Source organism: Melospiza melodia, chromosome 7 (assembly GCF_035770615.1).
Source record: "Melospiza melodia melodia isolate bMelMel2 chromosome 7, bMelMel2.pri, whole genome shotgun sequence".
Taxonomy (NCBI): domain Eukaryota; kingdom Metazoa; phylum Chordata; class Aves; order Passeriformes; family Passerellidae; genus Melospiza; species Melospiza melodia.
Genome location: NC_086200.1, coordinates 31,325,406 through 31,343,227, shown reverse-complemented (window position 1 = coordinate 31,343,227; position 17,822 = coordinate 31,325,406). Strand labels below are relative to the sequence as shown.

Below are 17,822 nucleotides of genomic sequence, written 5' to 3'. Positions count from 1 at the left end.
CCCATAGCTGGGGGGGCTCGTCCTGGCTGGGACGGATGGGGGGAATCCATTTCCACCCCATTTTATCCCAAATGGGATCCCTGGCAGGGAGGGATGTGGGGAATCCTTTCCACCCCACTTTATCCCAAATGAAATCCCTGATGGAGAACTCTTTCCCATCCCATTTCCACCCCAAATGAGACCCCTGGCAGGAAATCTTTCCCACCCTCTTTATCCCAAATGAGATCCCTGACTGGGAAACCTTTCCCACCCCATTTCCACCCCAAATCGGATCCCTGGCAGAGGGGGATGAGGGGAATCCATTTCCATCCCATTTCCATCCCAAATTGGATCTCTGGCAGGGAGGGATGCAGGGAATCCTTTCCCACCCCATTTTATCCCAAATAAAATGGCAGGGTTTGTGACGGGATTTTTGAGGGGTTTTTGGGGGGTTTTGAGGGTTTTTTGGGAGGATTATTAAGGAGTTTTAAAGGTTTTTTTGGGAGGATATGAGGGTTCTTTTTTGAGGGTTTTTTGGAGGTTGTGAGGAAATTTTGGGCAGAGGATGTGAGGGGGTTTTTGGGGGGTTATGAAGGGGTTTTGGGGGGGGATTATGAGGGTTTTTTGGAGGGGTTTTCAGGGTTTTTTTTTTTGAGCATTGTGAGAAGGTTTTTGGAGGGATTTTGAGGGGTTTTTTGAGCTTTGTGAGGGTTTTTTGGGGGGTTATAACGGTTTTTTTGGGAGTTATAAAGGTTTTTAGGTTGGAAGCCCCAAAGCCGAGCTGGGGAAGGCTCCACTGCCCGGGCCGACAGCGCCACCTGCTGCCACCGCCTGGGGACAGCGACAGCGACAGCAGCGCCGGGGCTCCTTCCCTTCCTCGGGATCCCCAAAATCCCGCAAATCCCCGGCAATCCCCCCGAATCCCGCAAATCCCCAGCAATCCCCCTGAATCCCAGCAAAGCCCCGACACAAAGCACGGCCGGAGATCAGTGCGGCCAAGGGCGCACAACCCTCAAAAAAAAACCATTAAAAAACCCTAAAAATCTTCACCAGAACCCCCTCAAAAATCCTCACGAGCCCTAGAAATATCCCTTCATAATCACCCCAAAAAAACTTCTCATAAGCACCCAAAAATTCCTTTAAAAACCCTTCATAATCCCCCCAAAAATCCCCTCAAAAAACTGCAAAATCCTTTCATAAACCCTCATAATGCCCAAAAAACCCTCACAGCCCTAAAAAATCCCCTCACAACCTCCCCAAAAATCTCCTCACAAACCCCCAAAAGTCTCCTCATAAACCCCCATAAATCCCTTCACAAACCCCTAAAACTCTCCTCACAAACCCACAAAATCTCCTCATAACCACCTAAAAAACCCCTCAAAATCCCCCAAAACGTTCCAGGCCTGAGAACCCAGAGAAGCCGTGCAGAGCCCCAAAGTCAATCATATTTTTTATTAAATATACATCCTCTCTTGGCACAAATCTTAAAATATATAAACATTATATAACAAAGTGTCTTCACTGCAATAAAATAGAATCCAGATCCAAGAAAAGCCGTCAAAACCGACACGCACACGTGGATGGTGAGGGCACGGGAAAAAGGCAATTAACAGTGTTTGTGCTAATTCATTAATTAACAGATGCATAGACCACACAGGCAGTGACCGGTGCTGGGACACCCTGCAGCTCGTGGTGATTTTGGGGGGAAATGGGGGGAAAAAAGGAAGGGGGGAAAGAAAGGGGGAAAGAAAAGGGGGAAAAAGAAAAGGGGGGAAACAGAAAAGGGGGAAACAGAAAAGGGGGGAAAAAGAGGAAAAAAGGGGGAAAAAGAGGAAAAAAGGGTAAAAAAAGGTGAACAAAAGGGGGCAATCAGCCCCTAGAAGGTACAAAGTGAAGATCCCAAACCAGCCAAGGAGCTCAGAAAGTTCCCCCAAACCATCCCATGGTGCCTGAAGTTCCTGGAGCATCCAGGCTGTGAGGGGAAAACGTGCTTGGGCTGTTGGGAAAACGCTAAAAAGCTGCAATTTTGACGATTTGGGTGCATTTTTCTGGACCTGGTTTTCTCGAAGTGCCAGTGCGGGGCTCAAGGTGCAGGAAGAAGCAGGAGGGGGGAGAGGGAAGGAAAAACAAAAAGCACAGATTTGGTGGTGATGCTTTAAGGACCCGTGATAAAGGGGAGTGGGAAATTAAATTTGAGAGGAATAAAGTGGAAAATTAGGGAATTGCAGGAAAGGAAAAAAGGGGGAAAAAGGGAAAAACTCCTGTTTTGAGTTGTTTCCTTTCTCAGAGCTCTCCCTGGCCAGCACACCTCAGAAAAAATCTGGAACGTGTGTGAATCCATGTAGGGAAGAAGAGAAGGGAAGGGAACACTCTGTTTCCCCTTTTCTACATTCAAAAAAGGGAAAAAAAGGAAAAAAAAAAAAAAAAGCTTTTTAAACCAACCCAAAGCAGCAACAGGCTCTGAGAAACAAAAGCACCAAAACCATCAGAGGCTGAACTCAAGGACAAACACCCAGCCTGCAAAACTTGTGGGGAAATTGGCTGAAATTCCGAATTTCAATCAGGTGCAGCTGCTAATTAAAGAAGGGCTCCTGGAATTCCTGCTTTTCCCAGCGGGGAGGGGACCAGGAGGGAGGACAGGACACGAGCACTGGTGGGAGTTCCTCCCTCTGGATCAGGACTAGAGCAGGGTAAATTGGCTTCTCCATTGGAGAAAAGAAATGGGGGCCTGAGCAGGGGAAAGCAGAGCCGGGAGTTCTCCACAGCCCCCAGACAATGACACAGAACTCGTGGCCGCCACCTCCCAAAGGCCCAGGGACCTTCAATTCCCGGGGAAATCAGGGAATGTGTCGCCCTGATAAAATAAATGCCAGTTCCAGTGTGCCCCTTGCAGCGCTGGGAACACGCTGCGTGCCCACACCCCCTGATTGCTAAGGAAACATTTGGCATCGGGAGCAGCTCCGTGCTCCCAAGAAGTGCAAAGACAAAAAGGAAAGGAGAAGGCTGCTCCTGCCCCCTTGTGCAATTCCTTCCACTGCCACCCATCCCATCCAGCTCAAGTACACAACAAACAGGAAAGGACAGGCTGGAAGGTAAATCTTATCTTTTTCTCACATTATGGACTCTCTCTGAAAAAAGGGATTTTTCCACCTTGGTTTGTGTAATCTATCATCAGAGGAGCCTGAAGTCTGCTCTGACCTCCGAATTTAACAGAGGGATGGATCACCCCACCAAAAAAAAAAAAATCTGCATTTCCCTGAAAACTGATTGGAAAGAGGAACAGGGAGAGATTAATCCCAGCTGGAAGTGATTGGCACGGCAGGGTTAAACTCCAAGGGGATTTCAGGGCTGAAGCAGCTGAGGGGATGAGCCGGTGAGCAGAGGTGCCAGGACCTACACAGCAGGTACCACAAGGGACACCAGGACAGCTCTGCTGGGGACAGCCCGGGCTGCAGCAGGGTTTGCTCTGCCAGGCGCACAGAGCAGCGGCAACACTGAATGAGACACACTGGGGGGTTTGCAGGGTGAACAGCTCCTCCCTCAGTGCTGCAGCCCTGGAAAACGCTGCCTCTGCAGGGCAGGGCACGCGCGGAAAACACAGATCAGCTGGAGCGCATCCAGTCTGCAATCCAGGCACAGCCCCTGCCCGGCGACGCCGACAGCACACAGAGGAGATCTCCTCTATGGAAGGGCCAGAACTGCCCTCCTCTGTGCCTCCAGTCTTTGGTAATCTCAGAGGGACACCACAAACGAGGGACATCGATGCAGCGCAACCCAAAAGCAACGGGGAGAGGGCAGCATTCCCAGCCAGAGGAAACATTCAGCTTTCAGAACAAGTGTAGTGTCCTGGGCCTGCTCTCACAGCCCAGGGGAATCTGCAATTCCCTGCGGCCTACACTGGGGTATTGCACTTGGCAGAGAGTAGGGAGCTACAGCACTGCCCCTTCCCAGACCCAGGGGCTCCTTCCCAACAGCTCTGAGCCCCCTCTGCCACCATCCACCGCCTCCATGTGCCCACGGGGAGCCAGGTGAGGAGCCAGGAGCAGCACAGGCGGGTGGGAGGCTCCACTCCTGGGGCAGAGTCCAGCAGAAGGCTGAGGCAGCTGCTTGGGAGGACTCAGCTCTGCAGAATCGGGAATTTCTCACTCGGGGAACGGTTAGGCTTCCAAATTAAAGAGGGAAAAAAAAAACCAATCCGGGAACAACAGGGGAAAAACCCCACCAAACGGGCGAGTTCCCAGCTGCAGGAGCACGTGGGAGGCCAGGGAAGAAGAAACTGCTCTCTCTGCAGGAAGCCACTACCTCTCGAGGCCGGGGCCGTGCTGCAGCTTGCGGAGCAGGATCTGCGTCAGGTCGAAGGTGGTGAAGCTGATGCCCACGGCGATGGGGCCCTTGACCCAGTTCATGCTGAGCCCCTTGTAGAGGCCCCTGACGAGTCCCTCCTCGCGCACGATGTCCTGCATGGTGCGCAGGATGGAGCTGTAGGTGTGGCCCAGCACGCCGGCCGTCTGCATGCGGCGCCGCACCACGTCCAGCGGGTACGAGGCCGACTGCCCGATGAGGCCGGCGCACGCCCCGAACAGCAGCCGCTCCGGGGGCGAGGGCTGCGCCTTCCCGCTGTGCTCTGGGGGACACAGAGTGGGGGGACCCTGGGAATTCACTCACAATTAAAGTTTTGTTACCCAGGTTTCATTCCCTCACCCCGAACAGCAGCCGCTCTGGGGGCGAGGGCTGCGCCTTCCCGCTGTGCTCTGGGGGACACACAGTGGAATTCGCTCACAATTAAGAGAACAGGATGGAAGGATGGAGGGTTCCTTCCTGAGGTTGCGCTCGTGAGGTTTTGTTACCCCCAAAGCTTGGGTTTTGTTTTCCCGCAAGTTGCTCTCCCGAGGTTTTGTTCCCCACAGTGAGCTCCCAAAGCTCACTCTGGGGAACAAAAGCTTTGTTTTCCCCAAGTTTTGCTCCTCAGGTTTCATTCCTGAGGTTTTGTTCCCCAAGTTTTGTTTCCAAGCAAAATCTTCAGAAAGGCTCCCCAAATCACTAGAAAAGGTCCCCAAAATCACTAGAAAAGGTCCCACAAAACAAAATCCCAAGTGATGAGACATTTACTGACATGTCACAGCTACAACTCCCCAGGTCTTGCTCCCAACTTAGTGCACAACCAAGTCCTTCTCCACCTGGAAATTCCCCTTTTTTTCCCTGCACTATTCAGGCCCAGCTTTCCTTGTTCCCACCCGGAGCTGCTCAGACCCCTCAGCACCCCAAACCCTGCAGCATTCCCTGCTTTACCTGCGTGCACTTTCTTCAGTGTCTCATAGGTGAAGAAGCTGAGGCCGGCGTAGGGGATGACGCCCAGGATGGTGGGAGTGAAGCCCCTGTACAAGGTTTTCAGCCCCTCCTCGCGGGATATGCGGATGAAGACGTGCACAATGCTGCTGTACCTGCCGTGGGGACACGGGGAGAGCAGACCTGCGCTGGTCAGCGGCTGGGGTGCTCCCAGCAGGGCTCCCTGATGGATTAATTGGTAATTAATTTGGCTCCGAGCTCATCGGGCAGCTCGGAGGGGGTTTCAGCTCTCTTGGGTTCTCCTGGGTCCAGCTGCCCTCCTGAACTGGTCTCCCAGTACCCATCTCCTCCCACATCCACGCCTCTGGACATTGAATCGCTGCTCAGACCCCGGAGCTTTATCCCACCAAAGGAAATGACCCAAAAAAGGGCAATAAAACCACGCGACCTCCTAAAAAACCCATAAAGTTGTGTATGAGGCACTTACATCTCCTTGGGCGTGACAGCCATGCGGGCACGGACCATGTCCAGGGGGTAGGTGAGCATGGCAGCCGTGGTGCCAGCCAGGGAGCCGGCAATGAAGCGAGGGAACGGTGTCAGTGCCCTGATGTGGGGTGAGAGAGGAGACCAAACGTCACCTGCAGCTGCAGATCCCACTGGAGCTTCCCCCTCAGTTTCCTTCCCCCCAGAGCTTCTCCCTCAAAGGTTCCACCTCACAGCTTCCCCTCAGAGCATCCTCTTGGAATTTCCCCCTCAGAACTACCCCTCACAGGTTCCCTTCAGAGCTTCCTCCTCAGAGTTTCCTCTCGGAGCTTCCCCTCACATCTTCCCCTCAGAACTTCCATCTTGGAGCTTCCCCCTCACTGTTTCCTTCCCCTCAGAACTTCTACCTCAAAGCTTCCATCCTGGAATTTCCCCTCACAGCTTCCCCCTCAGAACTTCCCCTCAGAGCTTTCCCCTCGGAGCTTCTCCTCACAGCTTTTCCCTCAGAGCTTCCATCTCAAAGCTTCCTCCCCAGAGCTTTCCCCTCTCAGCTTCCACTTTGGAACTTCCCCTCACAGCTTCCACCTTGAAAGCTCTACCTCAGAGTTTCCCCCTTGTAACTTCTTCTCACAGCTTCCCCCTCAGAGGTTCCACCTTGGAGCTTCTCACAGCTTCCCCCTTGGAACCTCCACCTCAGAGCTTCCATCTTGGAGCTTCCCCCTCACAGCTTCTCCTCAGAGCTTTCCCCTCAGAACCTCCACATCGGAGCTTGCCCCTCAGAGCTTCCATCTCGGAGCTCACCCCTCAGGACCCCAGCAGGACCCCAAACCCTGCTGCATCTTACTTTCCCTGGAATCCGTAGTAGTTGCCCAGGATCTGCTTGTACTCCTCGTGGGCGCAGAACTGGATGGCGGCGTAGGGGATCACCCGCACCATGGTGGCCGAGTTCCCCCTCCAGAGGCTCCAGAAGCCCTCGTTGAGGTAGGTGTGATAGATCAGCCTGTACGCTTCCTGAGGGGAAAAACCACCCGTGGGGAGCAGGCCAGGGGGATAAGAGTGGATAAATCACCCGTGGGGAGCAAGGAGAGAGAATAAATCACCCATGGGGAGCAGGCCAAGGGGATAAATCACCCGTGGAGAGAGGATAAATCACCCGTGGGGAGCAGGAATGCAGGGCCGGGAGCCGACCCCACAGATTAACCCCTCCAAGCTCCTGCCCATGGCCTCCCCGGCACACCCACATGCTTTAAAATGCAGTTTGTGTGGGATAAATGGATAAATAAATAGAAATTAATTAAAGGAAAATATCGAAATTGCACTGTGCACTTGTTTTTCAGAGCATTTCCATGCCCAGATCCCAGAATCCAGCAAGGGCAGAGTGAAGCTCCACACAAGAGCAAGGAAGGGTTTTTAGATCCCAGCCTGCCTCAATTTCCCTCTCAGGGAAGGCACAATTTACACAAAACCCCTTCCCCAACCCAAATTCATCTCTCTGGGGCCAGGCAGGAACATTTGGATCACAAACACCACACGTAGAAAAGCTGGAAAGGCACTCAGGAAGTCAGGAGAGGGATCAGATCCCGGATTTAATTCCCTATAAATGCTGGAACAACTCCTGTGTGGTTGGGGAAGGGAACGAGCACTAGAAATGGCCCCAAGATCACCAGGAAAGGTCCCCAAATCACGAGGAAAGGTCCCAAAAACACCATTCCCAGTCTTTCCCTCTGTGTTTTCATGGAATGCTGCTGATAAATCCCCAAAAAAGTGAAATATCAACAAAAGATTAATTAAACACTTCAGAGCAACAGCAGACAGACATCACCTCACCTTGGCAGAAAATCTTTTTGAAGACACTAAAAAGAAAAACAACAACAAAAAAAAGATTAGGGCTTGCAAGACATAAAAATAAATATTGATCCATGAATCCCTAAATAACGGATAAACAATCAGGTGTTTTGTCTAAAGGGATAAAAATAGAAGGAAAAGAATGAATACAAGAGGAAATAGAGATTCTTTGTCTTCTAAATGCTCACATAATTTAACACAAAAGTAAATTTTTTTCCCCCTGCTGCCTGTTAGGAAAATTCAGATTGTGCAGAATAAATGAATACATAAAAACAATTAATGAAAGAAAACCCATCAAAACTGCACTGCTCAGTTATTTTTCAGAGCATTTCCAGCCTCATTCCAGAATCCAGCGAGGGCAGAGCGAAGCTCCACGCAAGAGCAGCTCCAGCCCAGCCAAACTCAAATGAACTCCCTGATTTTTCTATTTTTTCCCCCCTTCCCTTGCATCCATCCAAAGTGACAGCACCTCCTTATCTGTGCAGGGTTTGGGAGCAGGATTTGTTTGGCAGGAAGGGAAAGCCCTGGCTGGAAAGCTTTAATGAACGTGGCTCCAATTAAGGGGCTGCTGCAGCTCCTGCCTGGCTCATCTGAGGCTCTGGGAGCCTCTCGAGTGCATCCAACAATTCCATGCAAATCCATTTTTCCCCACTGCTGCTCCCCTGTGCAATTCAATGCTTTTATTTGGAATTTTTCTTTTTTTTTTTTTTTTTTAAGGAATAAAAACTACCTCGATGAACAGTGATGGTTATCAAGGGGGTTTTGTTCTTTAAAAATTATTTAAAATAACAAAATGATTGAGTTGCGGGAAATTCACTGAGTTTGGGATGGCAAAGCTCATCCACCCCTCTGCCATGGACACTTTCCCCCATCCCAAGCCCCATTTCTGACTCAAGGCATCACTTTGATGACCCAAAGATATTTTCCCTCCTCACAGACAGGGAATAAAACCCCTTAGGACAGCAAGAACCCAAAAACCCTATCACACCCCAAAAAAATTGCTCCCATTGGAAGATTTAAATCCCATCCTGGGATGGGCTGAAGCACACAGGGATTTTTGGGAATGCCCAAATTCCAGGAGATCCCCTGGCCCAGCCCAGCTCCGTGCCCCTGATGTTTCCACCCCAAAAATGAAACCTGGGCGTGTGGTTTGGGTGGGAAAACCCCAAAATTCAGGTGCCAGGGGCAGCCCCAGCCCCCCTGATCCACATCCAGCAATTGCAGAGCTCCTTGCTCTGCCCAGAATGAGAATCATGTGAGCAGAAATCAATTCTAAATTAAATGTCAGCCAGGGATTAGGCTGAGCCCAACTCAGTTAATCTGGGACGTCACCAGGCTTAAAATTCTTGGCTTTCCCAAATGTCCGCTGAATTAAAGGCCTGTGCTGTTCCCTTTGGGGTAATTGGAGGAGTTGCAGTGCAACAGATCCCACAATCCCCAAATCCTGCTAAACACAGGGAAATTCTCTGTTCCACTCACAGGAATGTGATTTTCTGTGGCAATTCAGGGGTGCCAGAGCACACAGATCCGGGCATGAGCAGCTCCAGTGCCTGCTGCCTCTCATTCTGGGGAGAGCTGACTCAATTTGGGCACCCAGCTCTCAGCAGGGAACCCTCACAGCCCCATTCCCCCTTCCCAGAGCCCCCACGTCTCCAGGGCAGGGAGCTGGATGAGCACAAAGGGCTCAAAATTAAAAACAAATTGGGAAAAAAGCCCGGAGGAGTCACCTTGGAACATGATTTTTGTCCTGTCCAGAGGAGCCACTGCAGTTTTAGCCACAGCCCCAGCCAGAGCCCCGGACATCAGTGAGTTCAACACTTTCTTCTTCTCCTGGTTATCCTGGCAAAAAAACATTGGATAAAGGGAAAAAAAATTAAAAATCAATGCCACAAGGAATAACATTTCACCTTTTGTGCAGCATTCCCCCAGGGCCAGGATTTGGGTCAAAATGTCTCACTGAGTTTCCAGCACAGTGCACTCACTGCTGGTTGGACTGGGAGGCAGAATTCCAAGCATTCCTCCTGCATGTGTTGTTTGCTCCCTGTTATTTCTCTTTTTTCTCCCTCCCCACGATTTTTGGGCATGGGCAGAGGGGAAGTTTTGGAAGAGAAGCACCCCAGCCCTGTTCCCACACCATTCCCAAGCTCCTGAGCGTCAATCCAGGCACTTTCCCCCTTCTGTGGTGGAATGAGAGGGATTTTGGTGCTGGCATTCCTGCCACAGCTCAGTTATAAAATCAGCATTTTTGTCCCACAGGGAACAACAACAAAAAGCCACAAAATCCAACCCAGTGGAGGCTGGGCAGTGAGAACAAGCCCAGGCTTGATGTGTGAACTTTTGCCACTCCGTGGAGGAGAGGAGTTAACATTTTCCTTGTGTTTCCCAACCCCAGAGTTAATGTTTATGACCCAAAACCCCTGGGTCAGCTCAATTCCCCCTCCCCAGCTGTGCAAAGGTGAACTTCAGCCCCAGATCTGGGTTAAACCCAGCAAGGCTGGGAGGAATCTGCCTTCTCCTGAGCTTCCAGGGGCAGGGAAAGCACAGAGTGGGGCAGCCTGACTGGGAATGGTCCTGGGTGTCACTGGGAATGGTCCTGGGTGTCCCTGGAATTGTGTCCTGTGTGTCCCTGGAATTGTGTCCTGTGTGTCACTGGAATTGTGTCCTGTGTGTCACTGGAATTGTCCTGTGTGTCACTGGAATTGTGTCCTGTGTGTCCCTGGAATTGTGTCCTGTGTGTCACTGGAATTGTCCTGGGTGTCACTGGAATTGTGTCCTGTGTGTCACTGGGAATGGTCCTGTGTGTCACTGGAATTGTGTCCTGTGTGTCACTGGAATTGTGTCCTGGGTGTCCCTGGAATTGTCCTGTGTGTCCCTGGAATGGTCCTGTGTGTCCCTGGAATTGTGTCCTGTGTGTCACTGGGAATGGTCCTGTGTGTCCCTGGAATTGTCCTGGGTGTCACTGGAATGGTCCTGGGTGTCACTGGAATGGTCCTGGGTGTCACTGGAATTGTGTCCTGTGTGTCACTGGAATTGTCCTGTGTGTCCCTGGATTTGTCCTGGGTGTCACTGGAATTGTCCTGTGTGTCCCTGGATTTGTCCTGTGTGTCACTGGAATTGTCCTGTGTGTCCCTGGATTTGTCCTGGGTGTCACTGGAATTGTCCTGGGTGTCACTGGAATGGTCCTGGGTGTCACTGGAATTGTCCTGGGTGTCCCTGGAATTGTCCTGGGTGTCACTGGAATTGTGTCCTGGGTGTCACTGGAATTGTGTCCTGTGTGTCCCTGGAATTGTCCTGTGTGTCCCTGGAATTGTCCTGGGTGTCACTGGAATTGTCCTGTGTGTCCCTGGAATTGTCCTGGGTGTCACTGGAATTGTGTCCTGGGTGTCACTGGAATGGTCCTGGGTGTCCCTGGAATTGTGTCCTGTGTGTCCCTGGAATTGTCCTGGGTGTCCCTGGAATTGTGTCCTGTGTGTCACTGGAATTGTGTCCTGGGTGTCACTGGAATTGTGTCCTGGGTGTCCCTGGAATTGTCCTGTGTGTCCCTGGAATTGTCCTGGGTGTCCCTGGGAATGCCCAGCCCATTCCCAAGGGGACGGGAAGGTCTGGATCCCCTCCCACCCCATGGACTGCAGCTTTTGGGAGCCCAGAGCTCAGAGCCAACTCCTCCAGACCCTTGCAGGGCTGGGAGCAGAGCTGAGGCGGGGTCTCACCTGAGAGGGGCGAATGAATTCCCTCCCTGGAAATGCAGGTGGGGTCTCACCTGGGAGGGAGGAATTCTCTGCAGCCCAGCCCAGCCCCTGCTCTCACCTCTGCAGGAATCCAGGCTGGGCCGGGCTCCACATCCCTCTGGAATTCCACTGGAGCTTCTCTCACACCATTACCCATACCAGTCACACTGCCGCGGGGCCAGCAGAGCTCCAGCTCCTGAATGCAACCCAAGAAACAGAGGAAAAACGTCAAAAATGGGAAATAGCCTGGTGATACAGCACAGGGTTAGGGAGCGACCCACCCCCAGCTGAAATTCCTCTCCCAGTTCCCAGGAAAAGGGCATTCCCAGGATCCTGGTGCCATTTCCTTCCTTTAAGGTGTAAATGGATTTTTAGGGGTGCCAGATAAAATTCCTATCAACCCTTCTCACCCCACAAAGAACTCAGCTGCAATAAACCACCAAAATATCCACAATTTCCAGAGAAAAGGGGCAGATCCTGCCCTCTCCCCATGAGCACTTTGGTGGCTCCTTGGGACTGCTGAATGAGACACCAGGGAGGGAAGCTGGACATTTAAAATATCCATAATTTCCAAGGAAAGGGAGCAGATCCTGCCCTCTCCCAATGAGCATTTTTGGCTCCTTGGGACTGCTGAACAAGGAGACACTGGAGAAGGAAAATGGAAATTTAAAACCCTCTGGGAAAAGGGGAAAAAATAGTGCCAGGCCTGAGTTCCCCCGGGGCAAGGGGAGGTTATTTTGGGCAGAGAGGGATCCAGTGCCTCACACGTGCCACCGGGGCCATTGTGGGTCTCACTGCTGCCTTCCAGGACTCCCTCTCCTCCCAGGCTTTTCCTGCTCTGAGATGGCCCCAACCCAAGCTACAGGAGGAAAGGTCAGCCTGACCTTGGCTGCAGAGTGCGGACAAAGGAATAATTCTGTTTAAATGGAGTAATTCGCTTTTTCAGCTCTGACTTTCTGATATTTCTGCCTTTTATGCTGCAGCTTGTCCAGCCTGGAATCTGCAGGGCTGGGATTGCTGCTGTGCCAACCCCGAGCTGGCCCTGGAGCTGCTCAGAGGGGCCCTGCAAGGACCCAAACCCCTTTTCCAAGGCACAGAGCTGCTCCCACAGCCCCATTTGGAGGGTGAAACCCTGCAGGGAAATGATGAGGAAATGAGAATTCCTGGATTCAGGCACCTCCTGCCCCCAGCACCTCCCTCCCTCGGGCACAGCAATTTGCTTCAGTGGGCATAAAAATCCATTCCCAGCCTCTTTTCCCCCCTTTTTTTGACAATCTCAGGTACTTTATGCTTGTCAGCACCTTTCAGACGTGCTGACCTGCTTTTTCCCCCTCATAAATGAACGCCAGCCCTCATTTCCCAGCCTGGCAGCAGATTTCAAACACAAAGCTCGGCCCTGGCTGAACTCAGGCATGACCAATTTGGGATGAAGGAGCCTCACCCTCGCTCCAGAGTGGGGAAAACACACCTGGAGGCCTTTAATTATCCCACAATTAACGATGCTTGGCGTCGGGGAGGACTTTTAGGATCATCTCATCCCACCCCACACCTTCCACCACCTCGAGTTGTTCTAGTCCAGCCTTGGGATGGGGCGGCCACGGCTCCTCTGGGAATTCCCTCATCCCAAAATTCCTTCACACAGCCAAAATTCCTTCCTAATTAATTATCCCACAATTAACAATGAGGACTTCTAGGATCATCTCATCCCACCCCACACTTCCACCACCTCGAGCTGCTCTGACCTGGCCTTGGGCACTTCCAGGTTTGGGGCGGCCACGGCTCCTCTGGGGATTCCCTCACCCCAAAATTCCTTCCCACAGCCAGAATTCCTCCTCAATTAATTATCCCACAATTAAAAATGAGGACTTTTAGGATCATCCCATCCCACCACCTTGAGTTGCTCCTACCCAGCCTTGGGCACCTCCAGGTTTGGGGCGGCCACGGCTCCTCCGGGAATTCCATCCCCACCGAAATTCCCCCATCCCAAAATCCCTCCCCAATTTCCCAGTCCCACGTTCCCTTTCCCCGTGTGAAGCCGTTCCCCTTTCCTGCCTCTCCAGCCCTTGCACTCCCCTCCCTCTCTGTTTTGTTGTCCTGTGCCCCTCAAGGGCACAGTTTGGTGTCCCCAAAGCCTCTCCCCGCTTCCCAAAACTCCGGGGAATTTGGGAACCCCAAGCCCAGGGGTTCCCGAGCCCTGAGGGCGCTTTGGGAACTCAGGGAGGGACAAATGCAGATTTTATGGGATGCAACACCCCACAGGACCAGAGCTGGAAAAGCTCCCTCACCTCACCCCGAGCCAACACAAACCCCACGAGCATCAGGAGCAGAGATCATCCAGAATTATTATTATTAATTATTCCCAATTAATTCTAATTCTTACTAATGACCCACAGTCATTTCCTTCCCTTCTCACTCCTCCTTATCTGCCAGGCCTGGAAAAACACTCTTTGTTTCACACCTTTAAATTTTACACCTTTGGTTGTAAAATTCCCTTTTTTTTTGGACAGGTGCAGATTTTATCCCTGCCCTGCCTGCAATAAATGTAGGTCACAATATCAGATTTATCCCTGCCAAAAATAAAAATAACCCTCCTTCCCTTCACCCCCAGAAAAGAAATGGTGCTAAAGGGCAAAGGAATGCAAAATGCAACTTTCTTTTAAAACACAACAACTGGGAAAGAGAGGCCTGGAGGGAAATTTGCCAGATTTAAATGATGGCATTAAGGCTGGATTTATTTTTGCATCATTTACTCCACAATATTCCCTTTTATCCTGTTCAGCCACATTCCTTTTCTATTTTTGGTGCCTGAGCCTACAAACACCTGTTTGTGCGCTCCATTTTGCACATCAGCATGCACAGGCTCCAGAGCAAAAATAGCTTTTATTCATTTATTATTTTTATTCCCTTCTGCTGGCCCCAAAGCTGGATTTCATTCTGGCCTCGGGCTGGATTCTGAGGTCAGGGGATTATTCTGACCAAGAATTCACACCGGAACCACAAAACCCAAAAATTATCTTAAAATTCGTCCTGAATTAAAGTTTTGGTGTCAGTTTGCAGTGCCTGGATATAATCACAATAATGGGAATAATCAGAATAGCAGGAATAATCAGAATAATTGCTCCTTCCCACAGCCAAAATTCCTTCACACAGCCACAGATTGATTATTCAGATTATTCCTATTATTAGATTATTCCCATTTCCCCCATTATTCTGATTATTTCCATTATTAGATTATTCCCATTTTTCCCAGTGATTTGAGAACCAGCAGAGGGAACCTTGGCAAGGGAACACAGAGCGATTATTCAGATTATTTCCATTATTCAGATTACTCTGATTATCCCGATTATTCAGATTATTCCCATTTTTCCCAGTGAGTTGGGACCCAGCAGAGGGAACCCTGGCAAGGGAACACAGAGCGATTATTCAGGTTATTCCCATTTTTCTGATTATTCCCATTACTGGATTATTCCCATTTTTCCCAGGGGTTTGGAGCCAGCACAGGGAACCCTGGCAAGGGCACAGAGAGGGATTATTCTGATTATTCCCATTATTCCAATTATTCCCATTATCCCCGTTATTCAGATTATTTCCATTATTGGATTATTCTGATTATTGCCATTATCCCCATTATTCAGATTATCCCCATCATTGGATTAGTCCCATTTTTCCCGTTTTCCATGGGATTTGGGAGCCAGCAGAGGGAACACAGAGCTGTCCCTCCATCCCCCCAGAGCAGCAGCCCTTATCAGCAGCAGCTTTATCTCAGGGAGGGCACAGCTCCTGCAGCACCAACAATTCTCCTTTTTCCAAGAAAAAAACCCAACCCCAACCCCTCCCTGAGCTCCAAAGAGTTGCTTTTAAAATTTAAATTTGATTATTTTCTGGAAAATCAGGCAGCACAATTGCTGTTATTCATAATAAGCATAAAACAAAATTCATTCACACACACAAAAAAAAAATATTCACTTTTTGAAGTGAAAAAAAAAAAAAGGAAAAATCAGAATAAATCCTCCTCCAAGTAGCAGCAAAGTGACTCAAAACCAAAATAACTCCTGGCTCCTGAGGGTTTTATTTTTTATTTTCCTGACAGAAACCTGTCTGACCTGTCCCAAACCCATCCCAGCTCAGGGCCCTGCTCTGAACTTTGTGCAACCTCCTGAAGCCAAACTCGCCACACCAAAACCACCTGGAGCAGGGCAGGGCAGGGCTAAAAAATGAAATAAAATAAAATAAAATAAAATAAAATAAAATAAAATAAAATAAAATAAAATATGAAATTATTGGGGTTGCCAAATTCCTTTGTCAGAGGATTCTTGCTGAAATCCAACCCCAGCCCCTCTTTTCTTCAGGTCCCAGTTTGGGAAAATAAAGATAAAATAAAAATAAAGATAAAATAAAATAAAATTTTAAAAATTTAATTTAAATAAAATAGAATAAAATACAATAAAAATAAAATAAAAATAAGAATAAAATAAGAATGAAATAAAATAAAAATAAAATAAAAATAAAACGAAAATAAAGCAAAAACTAAAATAAAAATTCCGAACTAAACAGGACACGCACAGCTCTGTGGATGCTCAGGGCTGGAACCCAGCCATGGTTATTCTGAATTCCGGTCAGCCACAGGTTGGATTTTCTGAGTTGTTTAAAACCTCAGGATGTTGTCAAAATACTCCAGAAATGCACCTGAACCACGGAGGAGCAGCCAAACCCACACACACACTCTGAGGGTGGTGCAGCTTCAAAGCCACTCCAAACCAGCAGGCAGGAGGGAAAAACACCATAAACACACAAAAAAATGGGAAAAATCCATAAAGCCACACAAAAAATACGGAAAATCCATAAAGACGCAGAAAAAATTAGGGGAAATCCATAAAGACACAGAAAAAAGGGGGGGAAATCCATCAACATACATTAAAAAATGGGGGGGGGGGGAATCCATCAGCATACACAAAAAAATGGGGAAACAATCCATAAAGACATAGAAAAAAATGGAGAAAAATCCATAAACACATACAAAAAAAGGGGGAAAATGCCATAAATACACACAAAAAATGGGGAAAAAATCATTAATACCCAAAGCACATCCGTGGCAGCCCGGGCGCAGGGTTTGCGTGGAACTCCGCCAGTTCCCCCGCACGGGCTCCACTGACCCCGCTGGGGCATTCCCAGCGTTTCCCGGCTCCCTCTGCACTCCGACAGCTCCAACCCAGCCAGGAGCCCCTCGGAGGGCACAGCCGGGAGCTGGGCGAAGTTTTTGTTCTTTTAATTCCAGATAATCTCAATTTCACACCCCCCGTGCAGGGGAGATCCCGCAGCACAGAAACTCCCCTGGGCTGGAACTTCAGTTTCTTGGAGATTGAAATGATCAAAAAAATTCACATTTATGGTTTGGGGCGGGAGGGGAAGAGAGGCGGCACGGAGGGAAGGCGGCAGGGAAAGGGACACGGGGGTGGCAGGGAAAGGGACAGACTGGGGAGGAGAAGGGACACTGGGACACACTGGGACAGCCTGGGAAGGTGGCAGGGCACGGAGAGGGGCTGGCAAGGTGGGAGCAGGGCAGGTTGGGGCTGGGAAAGTGTGGGAAACAGGGAAAATAGGGGCTGGAAAGGCAGGGAAACGGGCAGGGAAACGGGCAAGGAAACACAGAACAGGTGGGGAAAGCTGGCAGGGGGAAAGCAGGGAAAAGGAGCGAGGAGGAAAGCAGAGGAAAAGGAGCAGGGGAAGCGCAGCCCTCGCTCAGCGCTCCCGGAGCCGTCCCGGGGCCGTCCCGGAGCGCTCGCTCAGCCCCGCCGGGAGCGCTCCCGCAGCCCGGGCACTGCGGGCCGGGCCTCCCGCGCGGTGCCGCGGCCCGGAGCGAGCGCAGCCCAGGCCGGCCCCGCTCCCCGCGGCTCAGCCCGGTCCCGCTCCCCCGAGCGCACCGAGCGGCCCCGCCGCAGCCCCGGGCCCGCCCGGCACGGGGTGACCCCGCGGGAGGCCGCGCCAATGTCACCGGAGCCCCGCGCCGCCGCCACGCGCGGGCCGGGCGGGCCCCGGCAGCCAGGCCGCGGTGCTGGGGCCCCGGGGCCGCGTCACTGCCCGCGGCGGGGCCGGCCCGGCCCGGCCCGCACTCACCGGCTCCGCTGCGCGTCCGCCCCGGCCGCGTCCGCCGCCGCCAGGCCGCCCCCGCTGCGCCGCGGGAGGCGGGGCCCGCCCCGGGGCAAGGCCAATCGGCGCGGCGGGGGCAGAGCCCCGTGCGCGGGGATTGGCTGTAGGTAAGGATTGACAGGTGAGGCGGCCAATGGATGAGGGGGGCGCGGCAGGAGGCGGGGCGCCAGTAGCGGCACGGGGCGGGCGGGGAGCGCTCGGTGCGGGGGCGGGGGGCGCGGGCGGGCCCGGGGAGTGCCCGGGACAGCGAACGGGACAGCGAACGGCACCGGGACAGTGCCCGGGACAGCGAACGGCACCGCCGGGACTGCCCGGGACAGCCAACGGCCCCAGGGCACCCCGAACGGCACCGCC

The 17,822-nt window shown here is 51.5% G+C and overlaps 1 protein-coding gene across 5 annotated transcripts; it reads right to left on the bottom strand.

Moving 5' to 3' along the window:
- Positions 1-1,416: 1,416 nt before the first annotated feature.
- Positions 1,417-17,488, bottom strand: SLC25A42 (solute carrier family 25 member 42). 5 transcript variants are annotated; one of them, XM_063161231.1, is made up of 8 exons: positions 17,436-17,488; positions 11,401-11,517; positions 9,321-9,432; positions 7,576-7,601; positions 6,593-6,759; positions 5,753-5,869; positions 5,269-5,420; positions 1,417-4,603 (listed from the first exon to the last, which is right to left on the bottom strand). In XM_063161231.1, exons 2-8 carry the CDS (start codon positions 11,476-11,478, stop codon positions 4,278-4,280), a joined length of 978 nt encoding a protein of 325 aa, XP_063017301.1. In that variant the 5' UTR covers positions 11,479-11,517; positions 17,436-17,488; the 3' UTR covers positions 1,417-4,277. The 5 variants fall into 5 exon arrangements, with proteins under 5 accessions (XP_063017301.1, XP_063017300.1, XP_063017303.1 ...); XM_063161230.1 differs by lacking the exon at positions 17,436-17,488 and adding an exon at positions 16,398-17,084; XM_063161233.1 differs by lacking the exon at positions 17,436-17,488 and adding an exon at positions 16,398-17,084 and having other exon boundaries at positions 4,498-4,603; positions 5,269-5,448.
- Positions 17,489-17,822: the final 334 nt, after the last annotated feature.

Coding starts and splice junctions, on each gene's coding strand:
- SLC25A42 (XM_063161230.1), bottom strand. CDS start 16,487: ATGCCCCAGCGGGGTCAGTGGAGCCCGTGCGGGGGAACTGGCGGAGTT. Junction 6,760..7,575: donor CAAAAAGATTTTCTGCCAAG/GTGAGGTGATGT, acceptor TTTTCCCCTCAG/GAAGCGTACAGGCTGATCTA. Junction 4,604..5,268: donor ACTGAAGAAAGTGCACGCAG/GTAAAGCAGGGA, acceptor TGTGTCCCCCAG/AGCACAGCGGGAAGGCGCAG.